At 48.9% G+C, this 25,827-nt stretch overlaps 1 protein-coding gene and 2 long non-coding RNA genes across 3 annotated transcripts; 2 read left to right on the top strand and 1 right to left on the bottom strand.

Annotated features, from left to right (window-relative positions):
- Positions 1-1,338: 1,338 nt before the first annotated feature.
- Bcl6 (BCL6 transcription repressor) lies at positions 1,339-13,386 on the bottom strand. Its single transcript, XM_005071603.4, has 8 exons — positions 13,226-13,386; positions 11,163-11,384; positions 8,717-9,691; positions 7,980-8,164; positions 6,484-6,651; positions 4,877-5,007; positions 4,636-4,773; positions 1,339-2,543 (listed from the first exon to the last, which is right to left on the bottom strand). The coding sequence occupies exons 1-8, from the start codon at positions 13,384-13,386 to the stop codon at positions 2,400-2,402; spliced, it is 2,124 nt and encodes a 707-aa protein (XP_005071660.1). The 3' UTR covers positions 1,339-2,399.
- LOC121141985 lies at positions 1,518-15,211 on the top strand. Its single transcript, XR_005878988.1, has 6 exons — positions 1,518-1,606; positions 7,130-7,243; positions 8,951-9,041; positions 9,174-9,287; positions 13,080-13,479; positions 14,924-15,211. It is a non-coding gene; the product is annotated as an uncharacterized LOC121141985 (long non-coding RNA).
- Positions 15,212-15,388: 177 nt separating this feature from the next.
- LOC121141986 lies at positions 15,389-17,013 on the top strand. The gene is made up of 2 exons (XR_005878989.1): positions 15,389-16,364; positions 16,669-17,013. It is a non-coding gene; the product is annotated as an uncharacterized LOC121141986 (long non-coding RNA).
- The last annotated feature ends 8,814 nt before the right edge of the window (positions 17,014-25,827 follow it).

The raw sequence follows: 25,827 nt of genomic DNA, 5'->3' as shown, positions 1-25,827 counted from the left end.
TACCCTTAATTACTCTGCTCAGAGATGTTTTCTTTTTACTTATTATTAATCATCAGCTGGCTGTAGTAGCTCTGTCTTTGATCTCCCTTTTGTCGGAACACCACCCTCCCTGTCTGCTCCTCAGTCTCCCTCATAAATAGTAATAATACAAAAACAGACTCTCAGGAGCAGAAGGAGCCTAGGGCCAGTCTCCCTCAGGCCTGTGAACTGTCATTCCTGAGGCTGTCTATTCTGTAAGTTCTTCTGCCAGGTTTCTATGGGAGCGGAGGGATCATTTTCTCTCCTTTCAAAGAACAGGGTGAGTTGAGGCCCGGAGCTGGCAAGTCCTTTAAAGTCATTTTCAAAGGAAACCTGAGCCGCAAGGCCGTGGTTGGCAGAGGGTGGCGTGACTTTCTGAAGCTCTCTCTGGGGCTTTGGGTGGTCAGCTCCTCCGCCTTCCCAACACGTGCTCAGTGCCTGCTGCAAAGTCTCTGCCAAGAACTGGTCAGTGGGCACATGGCCCCTCTCCACTGCCACCCAGGAACAGGAAGGGGATGCCGGCATTCTCTTCTGGGCCCATGACCAGAACCACATTTGTCTTCCCAGTTCATAGATCCTGTCAATCAAACTTGGTCCTTGGGGTTTTCTGAGGTAAAATAAAAGTGGAGGCCAGCGCAGGTCAGTGTTTTAACCTACATCTGAATCATGGATTCAGAAATGGTCTCCTCTTAGATAAGCTGGGACAGAGACCTACTGCAAAAATGCTGACCCAATGCACATAAGATGGGCGGAGCTCCAGCACAGGGGCGGAGGCTTTCTTGGCCTTTGGCCAATCAAAAAGCTTCTAAGTCGGCACAGGTCTGTCGGTCACCCAGGAGACACCAAAAGCACCAAGGCTGGGAAATGTGTGGTTGCAGCCAGATGCCTTTGGCCTGCCCCGGGGTAGCCAAGTGAAGAGAACTTGTTTATGAAGCCAGAGCCAAGATAGGACCTCTCACTTTAGAACAGAATAATCAACTGAGGCTCAGTTCAGCGGTGGAAGGGACTACGAAACGTTTGTGTCTAAAGGAGCAAGGGCTGGAATGCAGAACGCAGCCCGGAGCTGGGCAAGGGTCCGTTCAAATCCTCCACTTTGACCTTCAGGCCCAGTGACTGGGGTCTGCAGCTGATCGTGTGCTCGGAACAGAAATAGACAGAAACAGGACACACCCCAGTCTAACCTCAAGTAACGCCCCTCTTCAAACATCTCACTGACCAGCAGCCCCTCCTCCCCTAGTGCATTTCCCACTGGAACATGAACACAGGACACTGAACCCACGTGGATCTCCGTGCAGAGATAAATCCACAGAGGAATCTCTCTTGACTTTTCAACGTTTTATTCTTATGTTTGTACAGCTATATTTTACAACGCAATAATGCAGTTTAGACACAGCCAAACCCTGTCTCCGGAGTAATTATAACAACAAGCATGACGCAGAATGTGGGAGGAGTCAAACGTTCCCAAAGAGAGTTTAGTTAGTGACAACTTCAAGTCCCTGTGTCTGTCTACACTTCAAAAGGGGATGGCGCACGCTCGTCCATCATTGAAAACTTCCGTGAAAAAAGGCACCGTGAGGACACGTTACAGGTATATACAAACTGAAAACTGGAACAAAAGTATACATTTCTCCTTCTGCAACTTTTTTTGTTCTTTTTGTTTGTTTGTTTTTAATACACACTTTGTAAATTGTAAACCTTCACTTGCAAAAAAATACAAATACACTGAGGCATTTTAGACAAAATATTTTCTTACTTATACAGACGCAATACTTAAAATAGTCTCTTAAGTGCTCTTTCTCAATAGATTCTCAGATCCGTGTCTGCCTGCAGATACAAAATCGAGCCTTTAACGCAGTTTTATATTTTCAATATATCTTTTTAGGTTTATATATTTATATTATATATATATTTATATATTTACAACTCTGCCATATATTCCTTCACCTTTGGTTAAAAAATTAAAGCCCTCTCTTTGACAACATCCTGAAGTCTTGTCTTTTAAAACAATACACATTTACATACAAAAGAGATTTCTGTTCCCACAGAAGGTTTACATTCCTCATGTTGCAACCTGTCACATCAGAACTTTTGCATTCTCCCCTACGATATAGAAAATGATTTTGCTTTTTGCTGACATGGTTTGCCTTGCACATAGGAGAAGAAGCAATAGTATTTTCTTAATGTCTTATGGCAGTGTGGGAAGGGGAGCTGGCTTGGCTCCCGGTCCCGCAAACCCCGCCCCCCACCCCCACCCCAACTATGATTTGCACTAGTGGATGAGAGAGGCACTACGTCATGGGATGACCTTTGTAAAGTGTTACAGCATCCTTCGGGGAGGGTCTGAGGAAGGGCTAGGGAGAAAAGAGTCAACACTCCATGCTTCAGCAGGCTTTGGGAAGCTCCGGAGGCAGGTCAGCGGCCGACACACGGTATTGTACCTTGGTGTTGGTGATGGCGCCGTGCTTCTGGCGCAAGTGAAGTCGCAGTTGGCTTTTGTGACGAAAATGTAGGTTACACTTCTCACACTGGAGAGACACCAAGAAGCAAAGTGTTAGCCATTATCGACTCAAGAAACAGGTCATTTTTCAAAGACTCAAGAGCAGAGGTGTCTCTGTGGGGGCGGGGTGGAGGCAGCTCCTCCCATTTGAATCCTGGCTTCCACTGGAGGTGAAGTATACATTGTACTATTGTCCCTGCCTTCCCTCCCAACTGTGCCACTCATGTTCCCCGGGCTTACAATGCCCTTCCCTGACTTAACTGCATGAATGCAAGTCTTAGCCAAAAGACACATTCTGATGCAAACCCCCTATTTAGATTTCTGAATCTAAGACAAAAATAATCTGTCTCTTTTTAGATCTCAGATTTATAGCCTTGCCCCACCATCATCCTGGTGTATTAATGTCCTCAACAGGTGGCTAGTACTTTGAAGTGACTACTTCTCATCCGAACTTTGTAATCTTCTACATTCTAGCAGAATGCACCCTCAGAAAACTGTGACATCAGTCTGAATGCAACAGCACAGTTGGGTGGCCTAAATTCTTGGAGATTCTTGAGTCTGGGAGATTTTGTTTTGTTTTTTGTTTGTTTGTTTTTCCCTTTTTCAAATGATATAGGTCCACTGCAACTATGCCACCCACTTCTGTGGACCCTGACCATACCATATAGTCTATAAAGATCTTGGCTTTCCCTTCTGTAAGGGATTTGGATCAATCAATGCCAAATGTCACTTTCAATTTTCTTTTCCTTTTTTCTTTCTTTCTTTTTGATTTTTCGAGACAGGGTTTCTCTGTGTAGCTTTGTTGACCTCAAACTCACAGAGATCCGCCTGCCTCTGCCTCCTGAGTGCTGGTATCCAAGGCGTGCGCTGCCGACACCACCACCACCCGGCTACACTTTCAATTCTTATTGCATCTGTGACTGAAATCCTAGCAGATCACACCATAGCTGTGAGCTTGAACAACTCCAAGCACTGAATGAATTAGGTACCTAAATATAGCCAGTTCATGAAGTAGGCACTATTTTTTGGATCAGTGTAAAGATGAGGAAACTGAGGCACTAAGGATGAAAATAACTAATTTGCCAAGAGACAAATAGCAAGTACAAAGATACTCATTCAAAGCCTTAGAGGCGAGTGAACAAACATGGCCACACTTTGCCAATCACCATGCGAGTGTGTGTGAATCATTCACTGATTAGCCCAGCAGCACCTGAAGGAAGCCACTGATCCTGCAAAGCCCATACATCATGTAAATAAGTAAGTGTGGCTGCATTCCAATGATATGTTATTGATGTCCTATGAAAGCTAAATTTCACACAACTCACTATGTCAAAGTTTTACCTTCCACAACATTCAAAACTTAGCCAGCAGACTGTAGTTTGCTGAGACTTTGCCCTGGGACACAACCATTCAACATCCTGTTCTTAACGTGGCACTAAGCATGAAGGCACCTGCTCTTTCTTTTGAATTTCATTTCTTTGTGTGTGTGTATGTGTGTGTGTGTGTGTGTGTGTGTGTGTGTGTGTGTGTGTGTATAGATCTGCACCAAATTCATTCAGTTACCCAAGGAGACTGGAAGAGGACGATGAACCCCCAGAACTGGAATTATAGGTGGTTGTGACCCATCCAATTTGAGTGCTGGGAACTGAACCCATATCTTCTACAACAGCAGCGAGAGCTCTTAACTGCTGAACCACCCTCTAGTGCCAGCCTGCTATTTCTTGAAACGATGTTTCCTAGGTTTATTTTTGGTTCTGGTTTTGCTGTTTATCTTTGCCATGTTTCTCTTCTCTGACATCTTAGACACTCTAGGCATGCGTGTAATGGAGACTCTCCGCAGGTACTTGTGGAATGAATGAATGGCCCGATTCTATGTCTCCTTTCCTAAGGCCCAGGTCACCCAGACCATTTAAAGATGAACACACTGAGACCCGGAATGACTTTGACCATCAGGTTCAGATCTAGATCTCCTGAACGTTATTAGTCCACTGTGTGCTAGTGTGCGAGCAAATAGCTCCACTGCTCACCTGCTCCACCTCCCTCCCTCCTTCCCTTGCTACCTCCTTCCCTCCCTGCCTCCCTCCCTCCCAGGCCAGGCAGCAGCCGCAGGATTTACATACATGGTAAGGTTTCTCTCCTGTGTGGATGCGCAGGTGGCTCTTTAGAGTCTGAAGGTGCCTGAAGCGGGTGCCACAGATTTCACAGGGATATGGCTTCTCTCCAGTGTGGATGAGCACATGGGCGCGGAGGTGGGCCACCTAGAGGAGGAGCACGGCGTGAGGGGTGCTGCCAGGGAGTACTGCCAACCTGTGCCCAGGCCTTCACCCCCACAGCGTCCCTTCTCCATGCTGCCCTGCTCACCTGCACAAATCTGGCCCCACAGGTTTCACATTTGTAGGGCTTTTCTCCAGAGTGAATTCGAGTGTGGGTCTTCAGGTTGGCTGGCCGATTGAACTGCGCTCCACAGATGTTGCAGCGATAGGGCTTCTCACCTATTGCCAAGACAGATGGAAAAAAAAGGAATCATTTTAATGGAGGTCAACCCTGACCCTTGATTTCAAGGCATCTACTCCTGTCCAAGGCCACTTATGCCTTCCCTTCTCTACAGGGAGGTCAGAGAGAGAATCTAGGGCAGTGGTTCTCAACCTTCCTAATGCTGTGACCCTTTAACACAGTTCTTCATGTTGTAATGGCCCCCCCATCATATATTTTTGTTGCTATTTCATAACTGCATTAGGAATCGTAATGCAGATGTCTGTGCTTTCCAATAGACTTAGGTGATCCCTGTGACAGTGTCGTTCCACCCCACAAAGGGGTCAAGACTTGCCAGTTAAGAACCACTGATCTAGGGGCCTGCCATCTTTGCTCACCCATCCCCCCCACACAGCAGGGGACAAGACTAAGAAACAGGCAGTGACACAGTGGTGTGGAAACGATGCTATACATAGGACACAGTGGGGGAGGTTTGAAGCAACCCAACCTGCAGAACCAGTGCTGTCCTTCAGGCAGACTGACTGTAGGCCTTGAGCAACACACTGTCCTACTCTGGGCCTCAGTTTCCCTCTCTGAATGGGAAGGGCTGATGTAGACAACCTGGGAAGACTTCAGGCTCTTCCCTTGGACGGACCGATGCGATAATCCACTCACTCACCAGGGAGATACAATCAGGCTGCTCTAGTTTCTCCCTCAGAACATACTTTTCCGCTTGTTGCAACTACAGCTGTATTCCATTTGCAAGCAAGGCGGGGTGTGGGGCTGAGCAGAAGCTGGGCAGAGGAAACCAATCTATGGCTGAACCTTCCACCATGGAAAGTTTCGTGGATAATGGGGCCACTGAAAGGTCTGAGAACTAGTTAATGCCCACAACCATGAGGTTGCGAGAAGTGTCCCGGGAAAAAGAATGTAAGTTGGTTGGTAAGTCGTTGAGGGGCATCAAGTGGCTTTTGATTTTTTGATTTTAGCTGGCTTTAGTCAAACCCAATCCACTTTGCCTCTATCAGCATTAGTCTCCTCACTCAAGGGGGGGGGGATTAAAACTTCTAACCCCAGCAAAGGCAGAGAAGTAGGACAAACTCTCAAAGGAAACACAAAGAATAGGCAGAGTGGCAGAGACAAGACAGAGTTCAGTCCCCAGTTCAGTGATTCTCAACCTTCCTAACGCTGTGACCCTTTAATATAATTCCTCATGGTATAGTGAGCCCCAACCCTAAAATTAGTTTTGTTCCTGCTTCATAACTGTAATGTTGCTACCATTATGAATCATAGTGTGAATATCTGATATGCAGGGTATCTAATATTCGACCCTGTAAAAGGGCCATTCAACTCCCAAGGGGGTCACAACCCATAGGTTGAAAGCTACCAGCTTAGGTGAAGCCAGGGTGGGGCCCGCCTCCGGCTTCATTCCAACAAAGTCCCCAGTTTCGTCTGTAGCCTCTAACTGGAGCAGTCGGTGTGGGACAAGGCCATACCTGTGTGGACGGTCTTGTGGCTGGCGAGGTTGCCTTTGTAGCGGAAGGAGGCCTGGCAGCGGTCACACTTGTAGGGTTTGTCGCTGTGCGTCTGCAGTGTGTGCCTCTTGAGTGAGGCCTCCTCAGAGAAGCGACAGTCACATTCGTTGCAGAAGAAGGCCCCATTCTCTGCAGAGCGTGAAGGGACACCACGTCATCATTAGGAGGCAGGGCAAAGCTCAGAGGCCTCCCTCTGCTGGAACCATCCATGCCAGTGCTATACTGGACCCCAGGCTCCCTAACCAACACTCTGGAAACCCATAGGACCAGTGGGAAGACAGAGAGAGGAGACTAATTGAATCTCAAAGTCCAGACACTCACTCTAAGGATCTCATATGGCCTCACCGATTTGAGGACACCTTAGCATTTTTTTTCCTCCTGGAGCTCTGAGAGGCTTTCTTATCAGTTCAAGGTTCAACGTCTACTAACACACAGCAGCCCTGGAGCAAGACACGTTAGGTCTCTACGCCTCTCTGAGTCTCTGTCTCCAAAGTCAGACTAATAAGCCCTGTCCTGTCTACTCACAGGAGCACATTATACAATGAAAAAGAAAAGATGACATATTATGGGGACATGAGACACCGATCTGATCCAATTACTCTTTAAGTCCCTACAGGAGGGATTAATGATGAAGACTCTGTGGTCATCTTTGCACCAAAGACAGGACACTAAAGAGGATGGAAATGGAAACAGAGGTCCAGAGGCAGGAACTGGAGTGCAGGTCAGTCATCTGAGGTCAGGAGGGACAGTCACTATTCTACCTCTGATTCTACCCTGTGTCAAACTGCTCACAGTCTGCAACTTCTTTATTTTGTCACAACAGTTTGAGAATGGTATATCACTGCAATTTCACCCTGACTATGTATTGTCTTGGTCACAAAAGATCGTTGCTAGGTAAAGAGTGAGACTTTTTACCAGGTTAAAAACTAAGGGAGCCAACACTGACTATATGGAAAGGTTAATTTAATAATTAAGTTCAACTAACTTAATTCGGCAAACATTTTCTAAGACCTCCTTCAAGCTAGGAACCAACAAAGCCCTGAGGAAGAAACATGAAAGACTAAGGCCAGATGTTTCTCCACAGCCATCCAAGAAACACTACCACACACCCAGGTTGGTACAGTAGCTTTGACACAGACTGAGAAAACTCTGAGGGTTCCAGCAGCCCTGCAGGCCACCTGTGCTGGCGTGAAGCTGAAGGTGGCTCCGCCACTGCAGTTACCCAAGCTCAACGCCTACACCTGATAGCTTGCCTGGATTAGCCAGTCCAGGCAGACGGAGAGGGAGGGAGAGTGACCAGTGTCGGCGATGGTGAGTACCAGTGGACTTCTAATCCAGGCCGTGTACCAGAGACAGCAGCACAAATAAAATGGAAATACATCTCCTCCCCGCCCCTCCAGAACAGAGGGGCCTCCCTTCTCCTAGGCATCTAGAGGAAGGGAAAGAAAGGGACTCACCACAGCTAGAGTCCGAGTACTCTGACTGGGTCTCTCCCATCTCCTCGGGGAACGTGGGGCCAGCAGTGTGGAGGCACATCTCTGTATGCTGTGGGGACTGAGAGTCACAGGACGTGCACTTTGGGGGGTGCATGTAAAGTGGCGAGTGACTCTCACTGCTGCTCCGGGGGGAGCCTGTCAGGGACCTGTGGGCAGGAACAAAAGGGGGTGTCAGCACCCAGCCTTGAAGGGTGGCCCACACGGTCTCCAAGCTAACCCCTCTCCTCATGCTCAGACAAGCGCTGAGCCCCCTGAGCCCTCTGCAGTTCTCAGGTCCTGAGCCCTCCTCCTCAAGCCCTCTTCTACTGGCTGGAGTCAGCCAGTGCCCAACTCCCACTTCTAGGCCCAGCCGCCTCTGCTCAGGCCTGCAGCCCATAGCCTCTTTCAGTCTAAGAGAGGGGTTCCCTGACCCATCAAGACCACAGGAAGTGCCTTTGGGATTTGTGGGAAGCTTTTCTCCCACACAAGGGAATGCTCTCTCTTGCTATGGAAAACAAAACAAAATGAAACAAAAATACAACTTCCCATGTAATATGCTTCCTGACTCAGGCTAACTCACTCTGGTACTTACCCACCCCCCTCAGCACTTCAGACAGGAAACACAACAGTTCTGCATTCTGCATTCATCAGAGGCTGTGAACCTCAGAACTGCGCTCACGTAACCCCTGACCTTAGACACATGTGGCCTCTGAAATCACCTGTTAACGATGTTATTGAGCCGGCTGGCTTGGGGGATGGTGGAGTCCTCCCCACTGGCACTGAGCTTGGGTGGGATCTGGAGACCAAGGTTCTCAGGCTCTAGAGGTGGCTGGCCGGCAGGCTGGACAGGGTAGGCGCGAGGGGAGAGGCGGCCCAGCTCTGTCTGCTCCGAGCCCTCTGGTTTGGCATTCTGGTTGAGGCTGTTGAGCACAATGAACTTATACTTCTTCCAGTTACAGGCTTTCGGGTCAGTGGGGCTCTTGGCTGGTGGGGAGCCAGAGGCCTGAAGGATGCAGGCGTTCTTGCTACTGCAGGACTCTGTGGGTGAGTTGGGCTGGCAGTCGGATTTCTGGGGACTCTGGGGACTAACCAGACCCTTCCGGTTCAAGGGTGCATTGGGGGGCTCGAAATGCAGGGTGATTTCATCCTCTGAAGACGGTCTCTCTTCTTTGCTAGCTTTGTCACAGGGGAAGTATGAGGCATTTCGGGCAGAAGGGGCAGCAGGCTTGGGGCCCTCAGCCACACTGTAGTGCATGTCACTCCGTGCCTCCTCTGGGACCGCCTCCTTGGGTGAGTAGATATTGCTGTGGCACAAGCTGAGGGACACCTCCATGGCTGGCCTGCTGTACTCACTGGGGACTGGCCTGGCACTGTCACAGGAGAGGGTCCGTTCCTTGGGAAAAGGGTTGGCCACAGGCATGCGGGCATGGGCATCTCGCGGCTCCTCATCAGCGAAAAGGAAGCTACTGAGTGGGAGATGGCTGTACATAGGATATGAGGCCGGTGGTGTTGACAGGCCACTGTACAGGCTAGGGGCAAAGGCTCTGCTCTCACACGCAGGAGTATTTCTCAGCGGCAGGTTGTTCTCTACAACCTCACGACCTCTATAGGCCATGATGTCGTGGGGCATCAGCATCCGGCTGTTCAGGAACTCTTCTCGGGGTGGTTTAAGTGCAGAGACCATTTCTGCTTCACTGTGGGGATTTTAAAAAAGACCCAAAATTAGAACTGTTAAACAGGTGACCTTCCATTGACACTGTTATATAACCATATCTATGCTTGAGTCAGCTAGACACGGGAGATGTGACTCTGGGGTAGGGTAACACAATTATAGGGCATTTATACTCACAAGTCTAGCAATATGGGCTATAGTTGGGGAAACCGAGGAAGATGAGCTACTCATATACTCTGTGTCTGACTGGGCATGACCTTGTAAACCAGAGGCACATATGATTTAGAATGTTATGGGTGACACAAAGCTTTTAAAGTCCTTATCTCATTTCAAGCAATGAGATAAGTTGGTCAAGCAAAATCATGCAAGGAAAAGCAGGCACTTTATACACATGGAAACAAGGAGGGAAGAATGTTTGCAATGATGGTGCTATATATTCAGAGCATGTCAACTAAAAGACCATATGCTCAACAGACTTGCTGGGAAGTTCACGGAGGCAGTGACCGGTACAAAAGCCCTGGTTCCAGAGCAGCCTAGCCTGCTTTGCAAACCCAGCTCTGACCTGGAGCAAGTTGCTTAGCCATTCGGAGCGCAAGGCCTGGCCTGTAATAAAGTACTCCCAAATGACGCCAATGATGAACTCGCCGCCATTATCACCCACTGGAGACAAAAACACTGGCTGCAAATACTTAAAGGCACTTATGTGGGTGAAAAAAGTAGGGCAGCTCAACACAATCTCCACTAACAGAGCTAGAAACTGAGGGCTACTGGACCCAGATTTTAAGAGGCCATAAAGAGGGACTTTCCAACTACCCAAGGTAGATGGTATGGCTCTGAGAACATGAGCTCTTATGCTTAGAAGTGGTCAGAAGCAGACTGGAAACCCCTTCTGTGAAGAGAAAAGGCGGCTTCCCCAAAGCTGCCGAATCGTGATCCGGAGCGGTTTAGCTTCAAATCGCTCCTCCATTTGTCAAGGCTCTCAGGATCCTTGCTCGCTGGTGATGTTCATGTCTCTTACCCCTTGGGTAAGGGTGAGACCAAGTGAGCTCAATGCAGCCGGGTAAACTCAAGCGGCCAATGCTCCGGTAGGGAACTAAGGTATATGTATAAATAGTTATAATAGGAATCCAAAGGAGAACTAGCATATGCATTCAGATGTTAAGAGAAGGTCAAAAGGAAAAGCAAAACGCTGACTGGCAAACACAGATAAGCTGAGGAAGTCAGAAAAACCTTCGTGGGAAAGACAGGGTGAGTGGAAGGAAAGAGACTAAAAGAAAATGGGGCAGAGGTGGGGGGCGGGAGTACCCACAGCATACACATCTGGGCTGCTGCAAGGAATGACATCTGCCTAGAGTACATGAATAAAAGGTAGACATGCGCGATCATTGTAGAAAGGTGGGTGTGATGTGTCCCAGAGGCTGTCATAACAAGCATGATTGCTGATCTGGAACTACCCTTTCTGTATCCACACCTTTTACCGGGAGGCAGCTCACCTGGCCTTGATGAACTTCCTGCATGTGTCCACAACATGCTCCATCTGCAGGTACATGGCTGTAGCCATAACAGCCATGATGTTGCCTTCCCGTAGGTTGAGCCTAGATGTGTACATGAAGTCCAAGAGGATGCAAAACCCCTCAGGGTTGATCTCAGGATCCAGGTTGATTACATTAAGGTTGCATTTCAGCTGGTCAGTGAAGATGCTGTAGAACAGGCCACTGCAAAACAAGCAGAGGGGCCAGTGCAGTGGTCACAGAGCATCTGTGGGTCTTGCCTTCCCAGAGCACAGGTCCCTGAGCTCCATGGCACTTACTTCTTGTGGAAAGCCTAGCAGATGCCAGGAATTTTTTGAGCACTTTCCATGCTCACGCAAAACCTATGTTCTCCCTAATCCTGCAAGACACGTACCACCATTCCACCTTTACAAATGGGGAAATCGAGATAGCAGAGTGGGAGATAGTCTCAGAATTACAGCACTGCTTTCCCTTTGTCTAACTTAGCCATCACCAGCAGTCACTATTCTTACAGTATGTTGCATACAAGTATTTTCCTTGCTTTACCACAATACCCTCATTTTAAAAGTCTATTGCATAAGGAGCTAGTTAGGGATGGGTAACAAATAATGATATATCCATATTCCACCAGCTTTCTCAAAACCCAAGGATTATGAGAATGTCAGTTATTCCTAGGAGATTCCAGTCAAACCCCAAGCCATGCCTTCAGGTCATGTTGTCTATAGTTAAAACTAGGATTCTAGACTAGATTGTCATCTCAACTCTACTCTTTCTGGGTGGGCTACCAGAAATGAGTCAGACATCCCTTCCCAATAAGCAACTCTTCAACCTTGCCTAATATCTTTAACTTATCTGTACCTTGGTTTGCTAATCTGTCAAGTAAGGAGAGCATCGTGTGTGCTTGATAGGGTTGTGGCAAGAATCAAAAATGTTAGTGGTATACACTGATGCTTGACACACAGTAAGTACTAAACACTAGCTATTATTTTATATCTATATAAATTCTGATCTTTGTATTTTAATTTTTATTTAGTGTGTGTGTGTGTGCGCGCGCCGTGGCCACAGAGTGAAGGTCTGAGGACAATGTGTGAGAGTCACTCGTCTCCTTCCACCACTTGGTCCCCCTGGGGTTGAATTCAGGTCATCAGGCTTGGCAGCAGGTGCCTTTACCCACTGAGTCGTCTCACCAGCCAGCCCTTCACATTATTTTTAAGTGCTATTATTAGACACTGGCTATTATTTAAGTGCTATTATTAGACACTGGCTATGTTCTCTAATTGCAATACAGAGCCACGCATCACTACATAGACCTGTGCCTTGCTTTCATCACCTACAAAATGGAGACAGAGTCCATCCACGACACACAGTTGGTAGAAAAGCTTAGAAACGACTTAATATGATGTCACCTGGGAAACTTGAAATTCAGGAAAATATGAAGAATTAGCTGGCTTACTCTATGCTTAAACCATGGCGTATAGTTACAGTATAAATGAAGTACTGTAATCTTGGCGTAGTGGTTCATACCTATAATTCCAGCACTTGGGGTGAGAGAATCAGAATTTCAAGGCCAGCTTTAGCTAGGTAATGTGTTCAAAGCTAGCTCCATATTAAATTAGCTAGGTAATGTGTTCAAAGCTAGCTCCATATTAAACCGTGTTTCAAAAAATAAATTTTTAAATAAAGTACAGTTATGGCATAAATGGGCAAAAGCTTGGTTAAACTAGAAAGTCCCTTTGCTTTTCATCCTCATACTGGTTAACTGAATTTCTTTTAGTTAACCAGCGTGTGCCTCCCTGCTGACCTCAGACACATCGTGTCTTTGAGTGTACATTTCTTCACTCACTACGCCTTCAAAACAGAAACTATTTTCTAATGATATTCCTTCAATTGTTTCCCTAGATTCCAAAGCACCAGGCCATGTGCTGAGATCCGTAAACTAAGGGACTGTCGTCTCAGACACAGGGAACAGCCAACATATTCATCTCACCGGCTGCCAACCCTAGCTCCCCCTTCATACAGTCACCCCTCACTCGAAGACCACTCACCTGCAGGCCATGAGCACTGTCTTATGGGCTCTGAACTGCTCACGGCTAACCACAATGACAACGTCAGTCAAGATGTCCCGACTCCGGAGGCGATTAAGATTAAGAAGAACATCACTGGCATGGCGGGTGAACTGGATACAGCTGTCAGCCGGCGAGGCCATGTTGTCTTCGTCTGAACAGAAGTTAAACTCCTATTAGTCCCCAAGAACCCCCTGCTTACCAAGAGTACCAAACAGATGGCTTAGTGTGTTAAGGTACAGAATGCAACTCAGTCGTCTAATGGACAATTCATAGCCCATCTCTGGACATTACTATTCATAGCTATCAACTGGGGACAAGAAAAGCTAGGGTAGAAAGCTCTTTAGGGGAAAGGGGAAGGGAAGGACTGTTTGTTAAGTGTTTTTCCCACATACTAAAGACTCTGCCAAGCATTGAGAGGCAGCAAGTATGTTGCAATGGAGAAAACCACTCTTGGAGAGTTACCCAGCTCGCCTTGCCTGTCACCAGCTCTGTGACTTGGAGCGTGCCGGTACTGTTTCTGGGCTTTGGTTCTCCAAAATAGGAACAGCAATACCTATGTGGTATTTAAAATTAGAAATATGTGCCTAGACCATAATAGGTTCTTTTTTTTTAAAAAAAGGTGCGGCTATTTTTATCGGTATATCATTTCATTATCCACTCCATGCTCTGGGATTGTGAGTTGTTTTGTTCAGGAGTGTGAATACTTAACACTAGCACAGTGGCAGAGTAGGTGACCCGGTTAGCCTGAACTGAGAACGAATGAGGAGATGAATGAATAATGCCATTAAGTCTCTTGGTACAGGGGCAGAGGGGTGATGACTGAGATCTGTATGGAGAGAATTCATTATCCTTTGCTCACTGAGTGAAAGGTGGCAAGCTTTAGAAAAACCGTTCGGGGGAAATAATTCATCTAAAAATCTTATAGCATATAATTCGATTTACTCACCCAATGCCTTGCTTCACAGTCCAAAATTTTGCTTTAAAACTGCAAAGAAGAGAGCAAACAGAGATTGACTAAATGAGTGTAAGATTGTCCACTCCGGTCTTATTTTAGGACACACATAGTTAGCTTTGCTTTGATAGCTGCAGCCTGCCAGCTGGTGCGGTTTTCCCACAAGCTAGCAAACATATTCCATCTCTGTGCTTATAGAAACAACAGGCACTCAAAGCCATTTGGTAACAATGCCTTATCCTTAGTGCTGGGAATACCACTGCATACATTAATTACATATACCTCTATACATTCATTTCCTTTCACAGTATATATATATATATGTATATATATATATATATATATATCTCAAAAGGCCATTTGAGTTAATGGGAAACAAAAAAAAGTAGTTCTTTCAATGATTATTAATGACAATGATTCTTCAGGGACCTAAAAACACTGGATGCTATTCAAACCCTTGCTAAAAATATTATCTTTCAAGTCTTAGAATGATTCCACAAGGCTGATAGGGCCAATATCTTTATCCTTATTTCACTGGTGATGAAACTGAGACCCAGGGTTCAAATGACTTATTGAGCACAAACAGCCAGGCAGTGTCTCCTGACTCTCTGGAACACTTAAGAGCGAATACCGAGACTACAGAATAAAACCGGAGACATTGTGTTTGTGCATTCCTTCAGTATCTTTGCCCTCTTTTTCAAAGTTTCCCCTCCCTCTGCTTCCAGGTCTAAAACTAGACAGAGGACTGACCATAGCTTCCAAGTTCGGGCTTCTCCTGACCGCTGAAAGATTTAACTGTGTGGTTTAGCCAAGAACTGGCCAGGGAGCCTTAAAGAGATCTAATGAAGCATGTACTCTCTCTCAATTGGTTTCTCTAACTCAAAAATCATGGCGATCCCACAAAAATCATGGCGAGCATAGGTGCAAGCCTCTCCTTTCTGATCCGACATGGGCAAAGCAGAGCGATCATCTATTGGAACTCTGTTCTCCCATTCAAATAGCACGGCCCTCCAGAGCGGCTTTCCGGGTGAAGGAGCCTAAGGCCAGCGAGGTCATGTTGGGCCACGTAGATAGTTGATGGCCTGGCCCTAGGTCTTCTGGCTCAGATTCCTGTCCTCTTTCCAAGTCAGCCTACGTGCTAGAGAGCACGCAGGGCAGCAGCACACTGAGGTGGGTGAACCTCTCGGTTTTACGCTCCTTTCCCCACACATGCTCTGCCCCATTCCGAAGAGCTGAGTCTGACCAAAGGAGTGCTCTAAATGTAGGTTTCCTGGGGCCCGGAGCCACTCATATTTCTCTGTGGTACCAAGTGCCTGCCAGCATTCTCATCGGCTTCAAGGTTAATATGTGCGTGTGAGTGAGTGGGTCTGGGGTAGGCAATGGGGGAAGAGAGACAAAGGCAAAAGAACCCATTTCTTCCTGAACCCATCCTAACTCCAAAAGAGTACACAGATTCCACTTGATCCTCATCCAAGTTCAACGAACTGCCTCTTTTGGAAATAGATGCTGCGGACACGTGAAGTTTATTTACTAACTTTCTCCTGCTCCCCCATGGAAGAGATCCACAAACCCTGCTGGAATACGTGGGCTGAGCATCAACCACCAGCTCACTTGTGGATTCCAGTCACAGACTTTTGGAACCGCAGGAAGCCCAGATTTGCCATTTCACCATGACAAGTGGCAATGACTCACTCCAGATGAGAGGACCTACCGAAGCAAACAAAAAAGGCAGCCCTGCTGTGTCCGCTGTCAGGCTGGCCTTGGGCTTTTTACTTTCAGCCTGTCTCCTTCTACAAAGCACAAGAGTAGCCCGTGCTCCATGGAGTCTCTCCTCAACACAGATGCAAGTCTCTGGAAGTCAGCTGTTCTCAGCAGGTCTCATCACAACTCCCCAAGGTAGGGGCTAACGCAGCAGCCGAACGCCGCCGCCCTCCAGCCACCCTCCAGACACTGGCCCAGCATTCAGCTTGTTTGTTTTACAAATCACTCAGGCCTTTCCCACAAACCATTGTACCTTATCTTTCCTTCACTAGGAAGGAAACTGAGGCTCGAAGAACAAGTGCCTGCCCCAAACTCAAAACCATTGTCCAGCAATGTTCTATGCAAACAACACCAAGGAGAATCAGGCCAGCAAGGGGAACCGAGTCACAACTAGATCCAGCTGAAGTAATCCCCACCTTGATCCTTTCCCTCCCTGGGCACTTTCCTAGTGTGCATTCAATAAAGTGGTTCACTAAGGAGCTTGCAGTGGGAGGAGAAAGGGGGAAGAGGAGAAAGGGGGGAGAGGAGAGAGGAAAAAAGCAGGCAAAGAACTGGGGAGAAAAGGAGAGAGAGAGAGAGAGAGAGAGAGAGAGAGAGAGAGAGAGAGAGAGAGAGAGAGAGAGAGAGAGAGAGAGAGAGAGAGAGAGAGAGAGAGAGAGAGAGAGAGAGAGAGAGCTCCAAGTACTCCTTTCTCTTCCCTTCTGGGCAGGGGTGGCACTAGGCAGCCTCACTCGCCTGCTCACACGCAAGGACACAAACCCCAGCCCCGCCACCTGGCAAGCCTGCGCAGACACGCTCACCGCACCTAGCTGTACCTGTCTTCCTGGGACCGCCCACCCCCTGGCGATCGGGTGGCACCGCTGCCCATCCACTTCGAAGCCCGGGAAGGTGCGGCCAGGGCCGGGTGGTAGGACTGTAACGACCCTTAATTTGGTTACATTCAAATAAATATTTTCGTGCACGTCGGTAGCTAGCATTGTGCGCGTCTTTTTTCTTTCTTTCTTTTTTTTTTTTTTTCCTGTTACTCTGTCAAAGCAGGGGGCCACGAGGGGAATGGCACAGCCCTCTCATTCCCGGAACGTAGTCGACCTCAGCTCTGAGGATTTCATAGAACACTCCTGCCCAGCGCGGCTCCAAGGAGAAGTAACTTTCCAGGAAGCCGCGGCTCGACAGCCCAGTCCGAGTTTGCTGGCTGCGTAGCGCTGGCCGGGGGACAGAGCACCCTTTCCCCTAAATCCCGCGTCCACACGGGTTCCGGCTTCCAGGCCCGAGTCCACCTGGTCCCCATCCCTGTCCCCAGAAAGCTAAAAGACGCAGTGTGGAGCCCAAGAGTCTGGAGACAGTCTGAGCCTCGCTTCATGATTTCCAATTTGCCCCATTCTGGCAACTAGCAACGGACTCAGCTGGTGTTTGTTTGCTTTTGTTTTGTTGTTTTTTGTCTTAGGGTTTTGATGTTATTTCTTGGGGTTTCTTTTGGTCTTCTTGTTTGCTACCTCTTACCCTGCTTTAGAAGGGAAAGTGTAGGTAAGAAGCCAAGGTCAAAAAGATGGAGTCCCTGGGACTAAGGGTCCCCACCCTTCGAGAGCTGGCCGAATGGGGAGAAAACTAACCCAGAAAGAAAACTGAGCTGAAACCCCTTCCGCCTACGTTGGCAAGAAAGGGGAGGTTTCCGCCCAGCCTCTTTAGAGCAAGAACTACCAGACTGAAGCCAGACAGGCTCTGGGATTTCAGAATTTTATTTTCCTGAAACCGTAGAGACTGTAGTGCCAACTCTGATACACGGCAGCGTCGCCTCGCCTTCCCAGGAATGGACCACCCCCGCCCCCGTGGCCACCCACTAAGTGCTCTAGGTCGCCTTGCTTCTTCGGGGCGGAATCTGCACAACCTCGGTCACAGTCCTTCAAGTAGCGGGTTGCACCTCTGCACCGCACAGCCTTTCGGTGGCGGAGGCGGGGCCAGGCTCGCACCCCAAGTTGGGCTCTCTCTGGTCTTAAGGGCCTGTTTTGAGTTTTCCTCGTCCTTCGCCCTCGGCTAAGGGCGACAAAGGGAATTTTATTTGGGACAGCAGTGACTATCCGAGGAGTGCCATCACAATGGTGCATTTACCTCGGCCTGACGCTAGAGAGAGCCGTCCATCAAGGCTCGAAACTACAGCGGGCTGCTCGCCCCGCCCCTCCTTCGCATTGACCTAGTTTGGCCAGCGTCTGGATTTGGAGAACGCCTTTCCACTCCTCTCTATCCAGGGCAGTTGTTAGATTATTGGTAATCTAATAACTCCAATAGCTCGCCGAAGAATCTAAAGACGATCCTAAAGGAGTTTGACTAAGGCAGGGTGGGGGTTGGGGGCTGGCGCGTTGAAACCTGCCTCTGGGCTCCAGCAGGAGAGCTCTTTCCTAACAGGGCGCTCAGGTCTAGTCACCCTGTTCTGGCGACAATGGGTAGACTCAAAGTGTCGCTTCTGTTCTGGAGTCAGGGAAGCGCAATGTTGGTGCTCTTCTTGCCTCTGGGTGGCGGTGACACTAAAAATCAGAAGAGATGTTGCTCGTGCGACGGCCTCCTCAGCTGCATGAGCTAACCAGAAGACTTTCTGTCCTGACTTTTCATTTCTGTTACATGTCCTGTAACAGAACTCTTGTAAGACCGCAAACTTCGAGGAAATAATAAAATAAAGGGATGTGTTTTATCAAGATCTGAAGAGACGGAGCTCCCTGAGAGCCTGGCTGAGACAGCCTTCAGAAGCCTGCAGACAATGCCAGCAAACCATGTCCTTCAGTAGAGATCTCTTCTCCAATCCTGACTGGACTGGGATCGGCCTTGGGGTAGGGTGGAGGGGGGGGAGGACTGTGGGGCGGGAGAGAGACGCATGATCTCCCCAAGCAAACAATGCCTTTTAAAATTCGATCTAGACAGAAGTCAGCCAAGGTCTTTATTCACGTTAATGAAGATGGAAGGCACTAACTGTCCTTGGAAAGCGATGAGTCAAACTTGACCGCGCTTCAGACACGTCCCCAGATTCGTTTCCAACCCGAACAGAGGCGCATTTCTCCGCGCGGCGGCCCGGGACAACTCCCGCAGTGATAGAGGATGAACTGGATTCCACCCGGCCCGGGCGGGGGAAGACAGCTGTGTCTCAGCGGTGAGGACGCAGGCCGCCGCTAGAGGGCGCCCGCGCGTCAATGCAAGCGCACCATCTCACTTAAGAGCTTTGAGAAAAAACTTTACTCTAGAGATGAGGCACAAATTCTCAAAGAATAGTGCTCTATTTATTCACAAACTCCATCTCTCTGTCTATGTGTCTCTGTCTCTGTCTCTGTCTCTCTGTCTCTCTCTCTCTCTCTCTCTCTCTCTCACACACACACACACACACACACACACACACACACACACACGCACACCTGCTTTCTACCCAGGCCACTAATTGAAAGATAAACGGATGGAAAGAGAGAGTCCGGAGGTCAAGCTTGCAGACAGCTGGTGCATATCCCCAAACTACATTAAGTAGTCCCCGGCCACCCAACTCAGTACAAGCATGCGTTACAGATTAGAGACGCCCCACCACCCCTCCGCACCTCTGTAATCTCTCCACGTCTATTGTCAAAAACCGTACGCTAAAGATCGGCAGGGAACGGTTTCCAATGTGCTCTGGCAACTCAAGTGACCTAAGGTTAAACTGTCCCCCATGAACTGGGATAAATTCCTTTGATGAATTCTTTGGAATTCAGAAACTTACTGTTCGGCCTAATTCCACAACAGCAATGACGAGGTTTAAATCCTAAAGCTCCCAAGAGTTTCGGGTATCATCTTTCTGCTACCAACTTTCTCTGTGGAGAGGCCACAGAGGTCCTCAAACGCAGGACCGCTCCTGAGTTGAGATGGATATTTAAGGCTGAGCGATTGTGGATGTGGACGGCGTGAGCATATGGCTTTCATCTGTCCTGTCAAAACTCTGGAAGTCAAATGCCATCCGCATTGGAGAATGCTGTCCCCGTCAGTCCTGGCATCTGACCAGGGTCAGACCACCACTCCGAGCAGGCGTCTAGACCGCAACCTACCACTAGGTGGCAGACTAAGTCCGTTCAAGAATCACCCTGCTAGCATAGCCTTCCACACACAGTACCCCTCACCAGAGGCTTTTTTCTTTCTTGTCTGAATCTTGGGGCGGGGGCGGGGGTGGGTGCTTCCAAAACTGAAGTCGAAAAACATTTAGTTGAGCAGATGTAACTCCGTACTTCCGGTGCTCGTGCCTTTAGCTAACACCGAACCGTTTCGGGAGCTGCTTTCGGGGGTATTATTTGGTTATTTGTTCCCTACCTCCCCTCCTCAAAATTGGCTACGCTCGCTTTCAAAAAGAACGACACCTTAAAGTATTAGAGAAATTCTTGCAAAGAAGATAGGGAGAGGGAGGGAGAGCGAGAGAGACCGAGAAAGACAGAGAGAGCGCGAGGCAAAGGTTGGGAATAAGCAGGATGGGGGAACCGGAGTTAAGACCTTGACCCACTGAGCAAAGCAGGGAAGGGGAACCGAACCGAGTATGTTCGGGGATGCTACTGGTCTGGCAATGGGAAGCAGGGAGGGTCGGAAGGAGCGAAGGGAAGCCGGCCAGCAGGGCCTCTGTGCAGAGCCCTTGCGCGACGCTGAGGCCCCACTTGTTGCGCAGTGGAGGCAACCGGCACGCGCCCCACGGCTTTGCCTCCCACATGGCTGCAGCCCAGCCTACCGCTGCTACCTGCGGTCCACGGAGCTCCCACCACCGAGACACACGCCACCACAGCCCCCGGGGACACTGCAGCACTTTCCGCCCCACGGTTTCTCACACCACAGCATTCCTTCAGCCGACCCCAGGTACCCCGAGCAGCCAAGTCCCAAGAGGAAAACAGCTACATCAGCCTAGAGAAGTCACACTCCGACCTCCACCCCTGCAAGGTGTCCCTTAAGTTATGAGAAGGACATCGCCTATTATGACTCTGTGCTCGTTTGGAAAACAACGTGTTTCTTCTATCCTAGTTAAGAGATTAACTAATTGTTTATTTTAAAGGTTTCATCTCTCAGATTTTTTGAAAAATCTCTCAGAGGGAGTTGGGACCACATGCCTAATTACTGTCATTTCACAATTATTTTTCAAATAGTTGGCTTTTAACAGTAGTTTCGCCCACCAAGGGGTGGCGCTGTCGCACCGCCTCCCCTGAAACTTAAGTTTTTGTTTTTTGTTTTTTGTTTTTTTTTTCACAACAGAGTGGGATATCCCCAGCAGGGGACAGAGGGAAGGAAGGATTTTGACATCTAGTCATGGCATTTACTCAACCCATAACTGGAACTCCTCCTCGGGGCTCACTAAACGACAACTTAGAAATCTAGGATGCCATTCCTGACCACCAAGCCCAGAATAAATTGGTCTTTTCAAGAAAATACTGCTGTAAGCCCTTCAGAACTGAGGAGAGGAACAGGGTAATTAGAGAATACCCGCTTTCCCTGGCTGTCTCTCCCCTCCACTCACTGACTTGTCGTGAACAGCATCCAGCCTTATTGTCAGTACCAAACAGACCCCTAAAATCACCCAACGCCTGAAAGTATTAGAAAAGAAGTTCTTCCAAATAGGATACTGGAAACTTCTATTTATAAACAGGGGGGTGGGGGTGAGTTGTCCATGTACAGGTTTCTATTTTGGCCCCAGAACTCAACTGCAGTCATTTTAGCAAGAGAAATGCCCATCTCCTGGTGTTTTCTCTCCATTTCCTCTTCCCCTGGGGACAGATATCTTTCCTTTTTATTAAAATCGGGAAATAAAGAAGAATATGATTTCACCTCACTCTTTTGAGCTCATGTTTGCTACCTCCAGGAACAGCGTGTGGACCGGGGCCAGATGAACTTCAACTTGGGCTGCAAATTTACGAGGTCCTGCTCAAGTGCCAAAGGCTCTCTCTTGATAGTAAACAGTGAGCAAAATAGATTCCTGTCTCCGGATGGGTCAGACTGCCCCCTCCCCTATTTTCAAGCTATTTATTAAAACCACACACAACACCTCGCAAAGAAAAAGGGAAACCAGCGAACTGCAGAGGAAGCCAGCGGCATAGCTCAGAGCCACAAACTGTATTTCTAAACAGTCCTTTCCGAGGATCCCTCTCTCTTGCCCCCTCCCCCTCTCTCCTTTCTTTCTTTCTTCCTTTCTTTCTTTTTGGTGGATAGTAATCCACTGGCATAGCAACATTTTCCTCCTAGGAACTATACAATGTCTGGAGGGGGGAAAAAGACAAAGATAAAATCACTTTTTTTAAGGGGGTGGGGTGCGATGCTTGTCTCTACTGCTTGTAACAGCTCCAGAGGTCCAGCACCGGGTTTGAGGTAATTTCTCACTATACCTAGCACCAAAACTAAATCTCTACAGGAAAGAGTACAACACAGAGGTTATTTATTTTACTCTTTAAAAAAAATGTTGGTTGGTGGTGTTTTCTTTTTCATGGAGGAGTTTTAAAACTCATTTTTGCAACACTAGTTCCATTTTCGCCAGGGTTAAAATAACACGGTATTATAAAGGCAACGCAACCCACAGTTCTCAAGACATTTAACGTTCACTGTTTCCGGCAGGGTTGGCCTCTAGCTCCCGCTGCCCCCCAGGCAGCCGATTCCTAGGTTCCAACTCCCAACCCACTCCGGCTCCGGGCCGCCGCCGCCGCTTTTCCCCATTCCTACTCCCTCGAGGAGAGCCACAGGTTGCAAATCCAACCAACCTCGCAATCTGATTTTGCAAAATCACTCACAAAGATCTCCCTTTCGCACCCGCTCCTCCCGTCCGGGGTCCCCTGGCAAGAGTCCCACGGTGCCCTTCTTCCCTCCCCAGTCTTCCACATCGGGAACGCGGGCTGGGACTCTTTTTTAATTCCTTCGCCCAAAAGAAGGACCCTGGGAATCTGAAGCCTGGAATCCGCTATACTCAGGCCCATAACTGCCTTTTACACAGCTTGCACCAACGGGGAAAAATGAAATTAAATTTAGGAAAGGGAGAGGAACTACCGCTGGAGCCAACAGAGTCACGCAGCACCCAAAATACAAACACCGCGGCCGCCAGAAATCCCGCCACCTCCCCGGAGCTCTGGGCTGGCTGGCCAAGATCCCCCGGGTCCCGCACGCTGAAAGCGCCGCAGGTGCAAAAAAAAAAGCCGCGCACCCCTCTCCCGCCCACCTCCCCAAAATCCCTGTCCCGCCTTCAAGCCTCCTTCCTCGGACAGGGCAGACCGAGCGCACCCGGGTTCCCGACTGCCTCGACTCACGACCAAGAAAGAATAATTTTCAAAGTATTCAACATCCCCGCCCCCCCTCCCCTCCGTGCAAGCGAAGCCTCCCCAAAACACTCTTGTCTCTCCTTGGGAAGATCACGGCTCTCAAAGGAAACTGCAGACACGCTACTTCATCTGGCTTTATGACCAAAAAGAAAAGGGAAAATAAAACAACCAGCCGAGGAGTTGGCTTGCATTCCCCCCATGCCGACTCCCGGCTCGGCTGCAAGGCAAGGGACTGTGCGGGGCCGGGGCCGGTGGCCGGCCGCCAACGCGGGCACCGGGAGAACTGAGCGGGGAGGGAGGCAGCGGCGGGGAAGGCAGTTTGCAAGCGAGCAGAGAAAGCAAGCCAAGCCGCGCGAAGCCGGCGGGGCCGCCGCGGTCCGCCCTCCCAGGCCGCGCAGCCCAGCGCCCGCCGCCCCGCGCCCCAGCGTCTCCAAACACCGAAACAACACCGGGCAGGGCGGCACAGCCTCCCCGAGGCGGCCGAGGCGCTCCAAGACAGCAAAAAAAGAAGAATACGTATGCGTAAAGCTAGATCCTACAGTGGGAGAGACGTGGGGCTGATCTTCGGCATTTATTTTAACACCTGACAGCTAGAATCAATAAATAGATACATTTATATCAATAGATACACATAGGAAACTTGGAGCCAAAGCATTTGGCAAAAGCGGAAAAAAAAAGAATTAAAAGGTAAAATCATGATCATGAGCAGCGGCGGCGGCAGCGGCACCAGCGGCAACAGCGGCGGCGGCGGCAGCGGCAGCGGCGGCGGCAGCAACAGCAATAATCACCTGGTGTCCGGCCTTTCCTAGAAACTTCTTGCATCACCACTTCTAAGAACCCCAGTTCTAAGAATCAACAGAGCTCAATTCTCGGAATTTGAGCTGCGGGCTTTACCACTGCTCCGCAGCAGGGGAGGACTCTGTGACAGCGGCGAGGGCCGCGGCGCCCTCCTGGCCCGCACACGGCCTCGGGGCCACGCCGCTGACCACCATGCGGTTTCGGTCGAGCTCCCCGCGGCACTGCCGCCAGGAACACCGAGGGTCCCGCGACGGCCGAGCGCGACTAGTGGGCGACCCTCCCTGCCCCCGGCCGCCGATGGAACGGCCCGCTCCGCCGCCGTCACGTGGGCTCCTCCTCCGTGACGTCGCCGTCTTCGCTGTAGCAAAGCTCGGCCTCTGGAATTCTGAGAACTAATTTGCTATTCGGTGACATAAGAGGGGGAGTGCGCTTCGCTTTCCCGGGGTCTGGGGGGTAATTCTTCCTCTTCTACCCATAAAGTCGGCTCCTCGAGCTAAACACACAAAAGGGAGCGAGAGATTTGAGCCGTTGGAACAAGTGTGTTAGGAGACAGGTTTAGAGAGGCGAGTGAGAGAGAAAACAATAAATGCCACAGCTCTTCCAGCTAGAATAGTAGGCACCACGAGAAAAATATTTGCCAAGCAGTCTTCGGTGGGTTCATTTGTTTTCTTTTTATTTGGGACAAAGTGTTGTGTGGGGGGCTGTGGGTTTTTTATTTTCCTTTTGGGGTGGTGGTTTGGGATTGCTTTTTTGTTGTACTTTGATGATTTAGAGGGTTTTTTGCTTCTGATTTTTGCCTTTTGCAAGTTTGTGGTGTTATGTAAATCGTAGGAATCGTCATCCGTTGGTTTTCTTGTCTCTGTGTTCTTTTCTTTACCTTTTGAATCGCTCAGGCATTTAAAATATGCATTATTTCAACCCTTAATACCATTGACAGAAGCTTAAATTTTTTGGCCACATATGACAACCTCAGCCTCCACTCCCCCCAACACACACACACACACACACACACACACACACACACACACACACACACACACACACGCTGCCCGTGTGCAGTTTCCTTTTCCTCTCGGACTTTTACTGAAGGGAGGCTTTCCTGCACTTGAAAGAGACGTGTAAAAGGATTTGGTTTGGTTTGTTTCTTTCCAGGACAGCAAGTGGTGGGTTTACTCTTTCTGTTACTGTTGACTCTTAGGAAATTTCTTGATCTTAGAAATGTGTGTGGGGGTATGTGTTTGCTTGTCTGCTACAAAATTCTCTGAAGCCAAATACATGTTTGTGTTTTGCTTTTTCTTAAGGTGTTGAACATACTTTTCCTACCCCCTCCCCACCCCCATCCCCCCGGTTCTTTTCAAGGTCGTTGGGGGAAAAAAATCTCTTCAGTATGTGTTGAAGGGATCAGCCTGAGGGAATTCTAAAGGCCTGGCTGCCAGGATCACAGATACTGAGCGTATTGAGAACAAGCTGTGCTACAACTAGGCTCTCTGCACGCAGCCTGGTCCTCTCAGCTCTGGAGGCTCTGGAGCTGAGAGGAGGAGGGGGCAGTCTTTCTTTCCCTTATTTCTTTCTTTATTTTAGAAGGCGAATGCAGGGCAGAATCTTTTTACTGTGGACCCTGGTTTGTTTGTTCATAGCTGCCGGTTTCCCTCTTTAAATGTTGGTTGGGGCTTTTTGCCCTCCTACTCATCGCTGAATGAGGGAGACTCTTGTTTCTTTTATGTCTGTCTCATGGACCAAGGGTGTGAGGGAAAAATAATATTCGGATTCTTTAAGAATTAACCCAAAGTGTT

The sequence above is a fragment of the Mesocricetus auratus genome, unplaced genomic scaffold, assembly GCF_017639785.1.
Source record: "Mesocricetus auratus isolate SY011 unplaced genomic scaffold, BCM_Maur_2.0 Super-Scaffold_100008, whole genome shotgun sequence".
Lineage (NCBI taxonomy): Eukaryota > Metazoa > Chordata > Mammalia > Rodentia > Cricetidae > Mesocricetus > Mesocricetus auratus.
The sequence above is the reverse complement of the archived record's forward strand: the minus strand, read 5'-3'. Positions and strand labels throughout refer to the sequence as shown.

Excerpts from the sequence above, each read along its gene's own strand:
- Bcl6 (XM_005071603.4), bottom strand. The coding sequence starts at position 13,386 with ATGGCCTCGCCGGCTGACAGCTGTATCCAGTTCACCCGCCATGCCAGT. Across the intron at positions 8,165-8,716 it reads CTCAATAACATCGTTAACAG|GTCCCTGACAGGCTCCCCCC; the intron begins GTGATTTCAGAG and ends TCCTGCCCACAG. Across the intron at positions 2,544-4,635 it reads CAGGAGAGAAACCTTACCAT|TGTGAGAAGTGTAACCTACA; the intron begins GTATGTAAATCC and ends GTGTCTCTCCAG.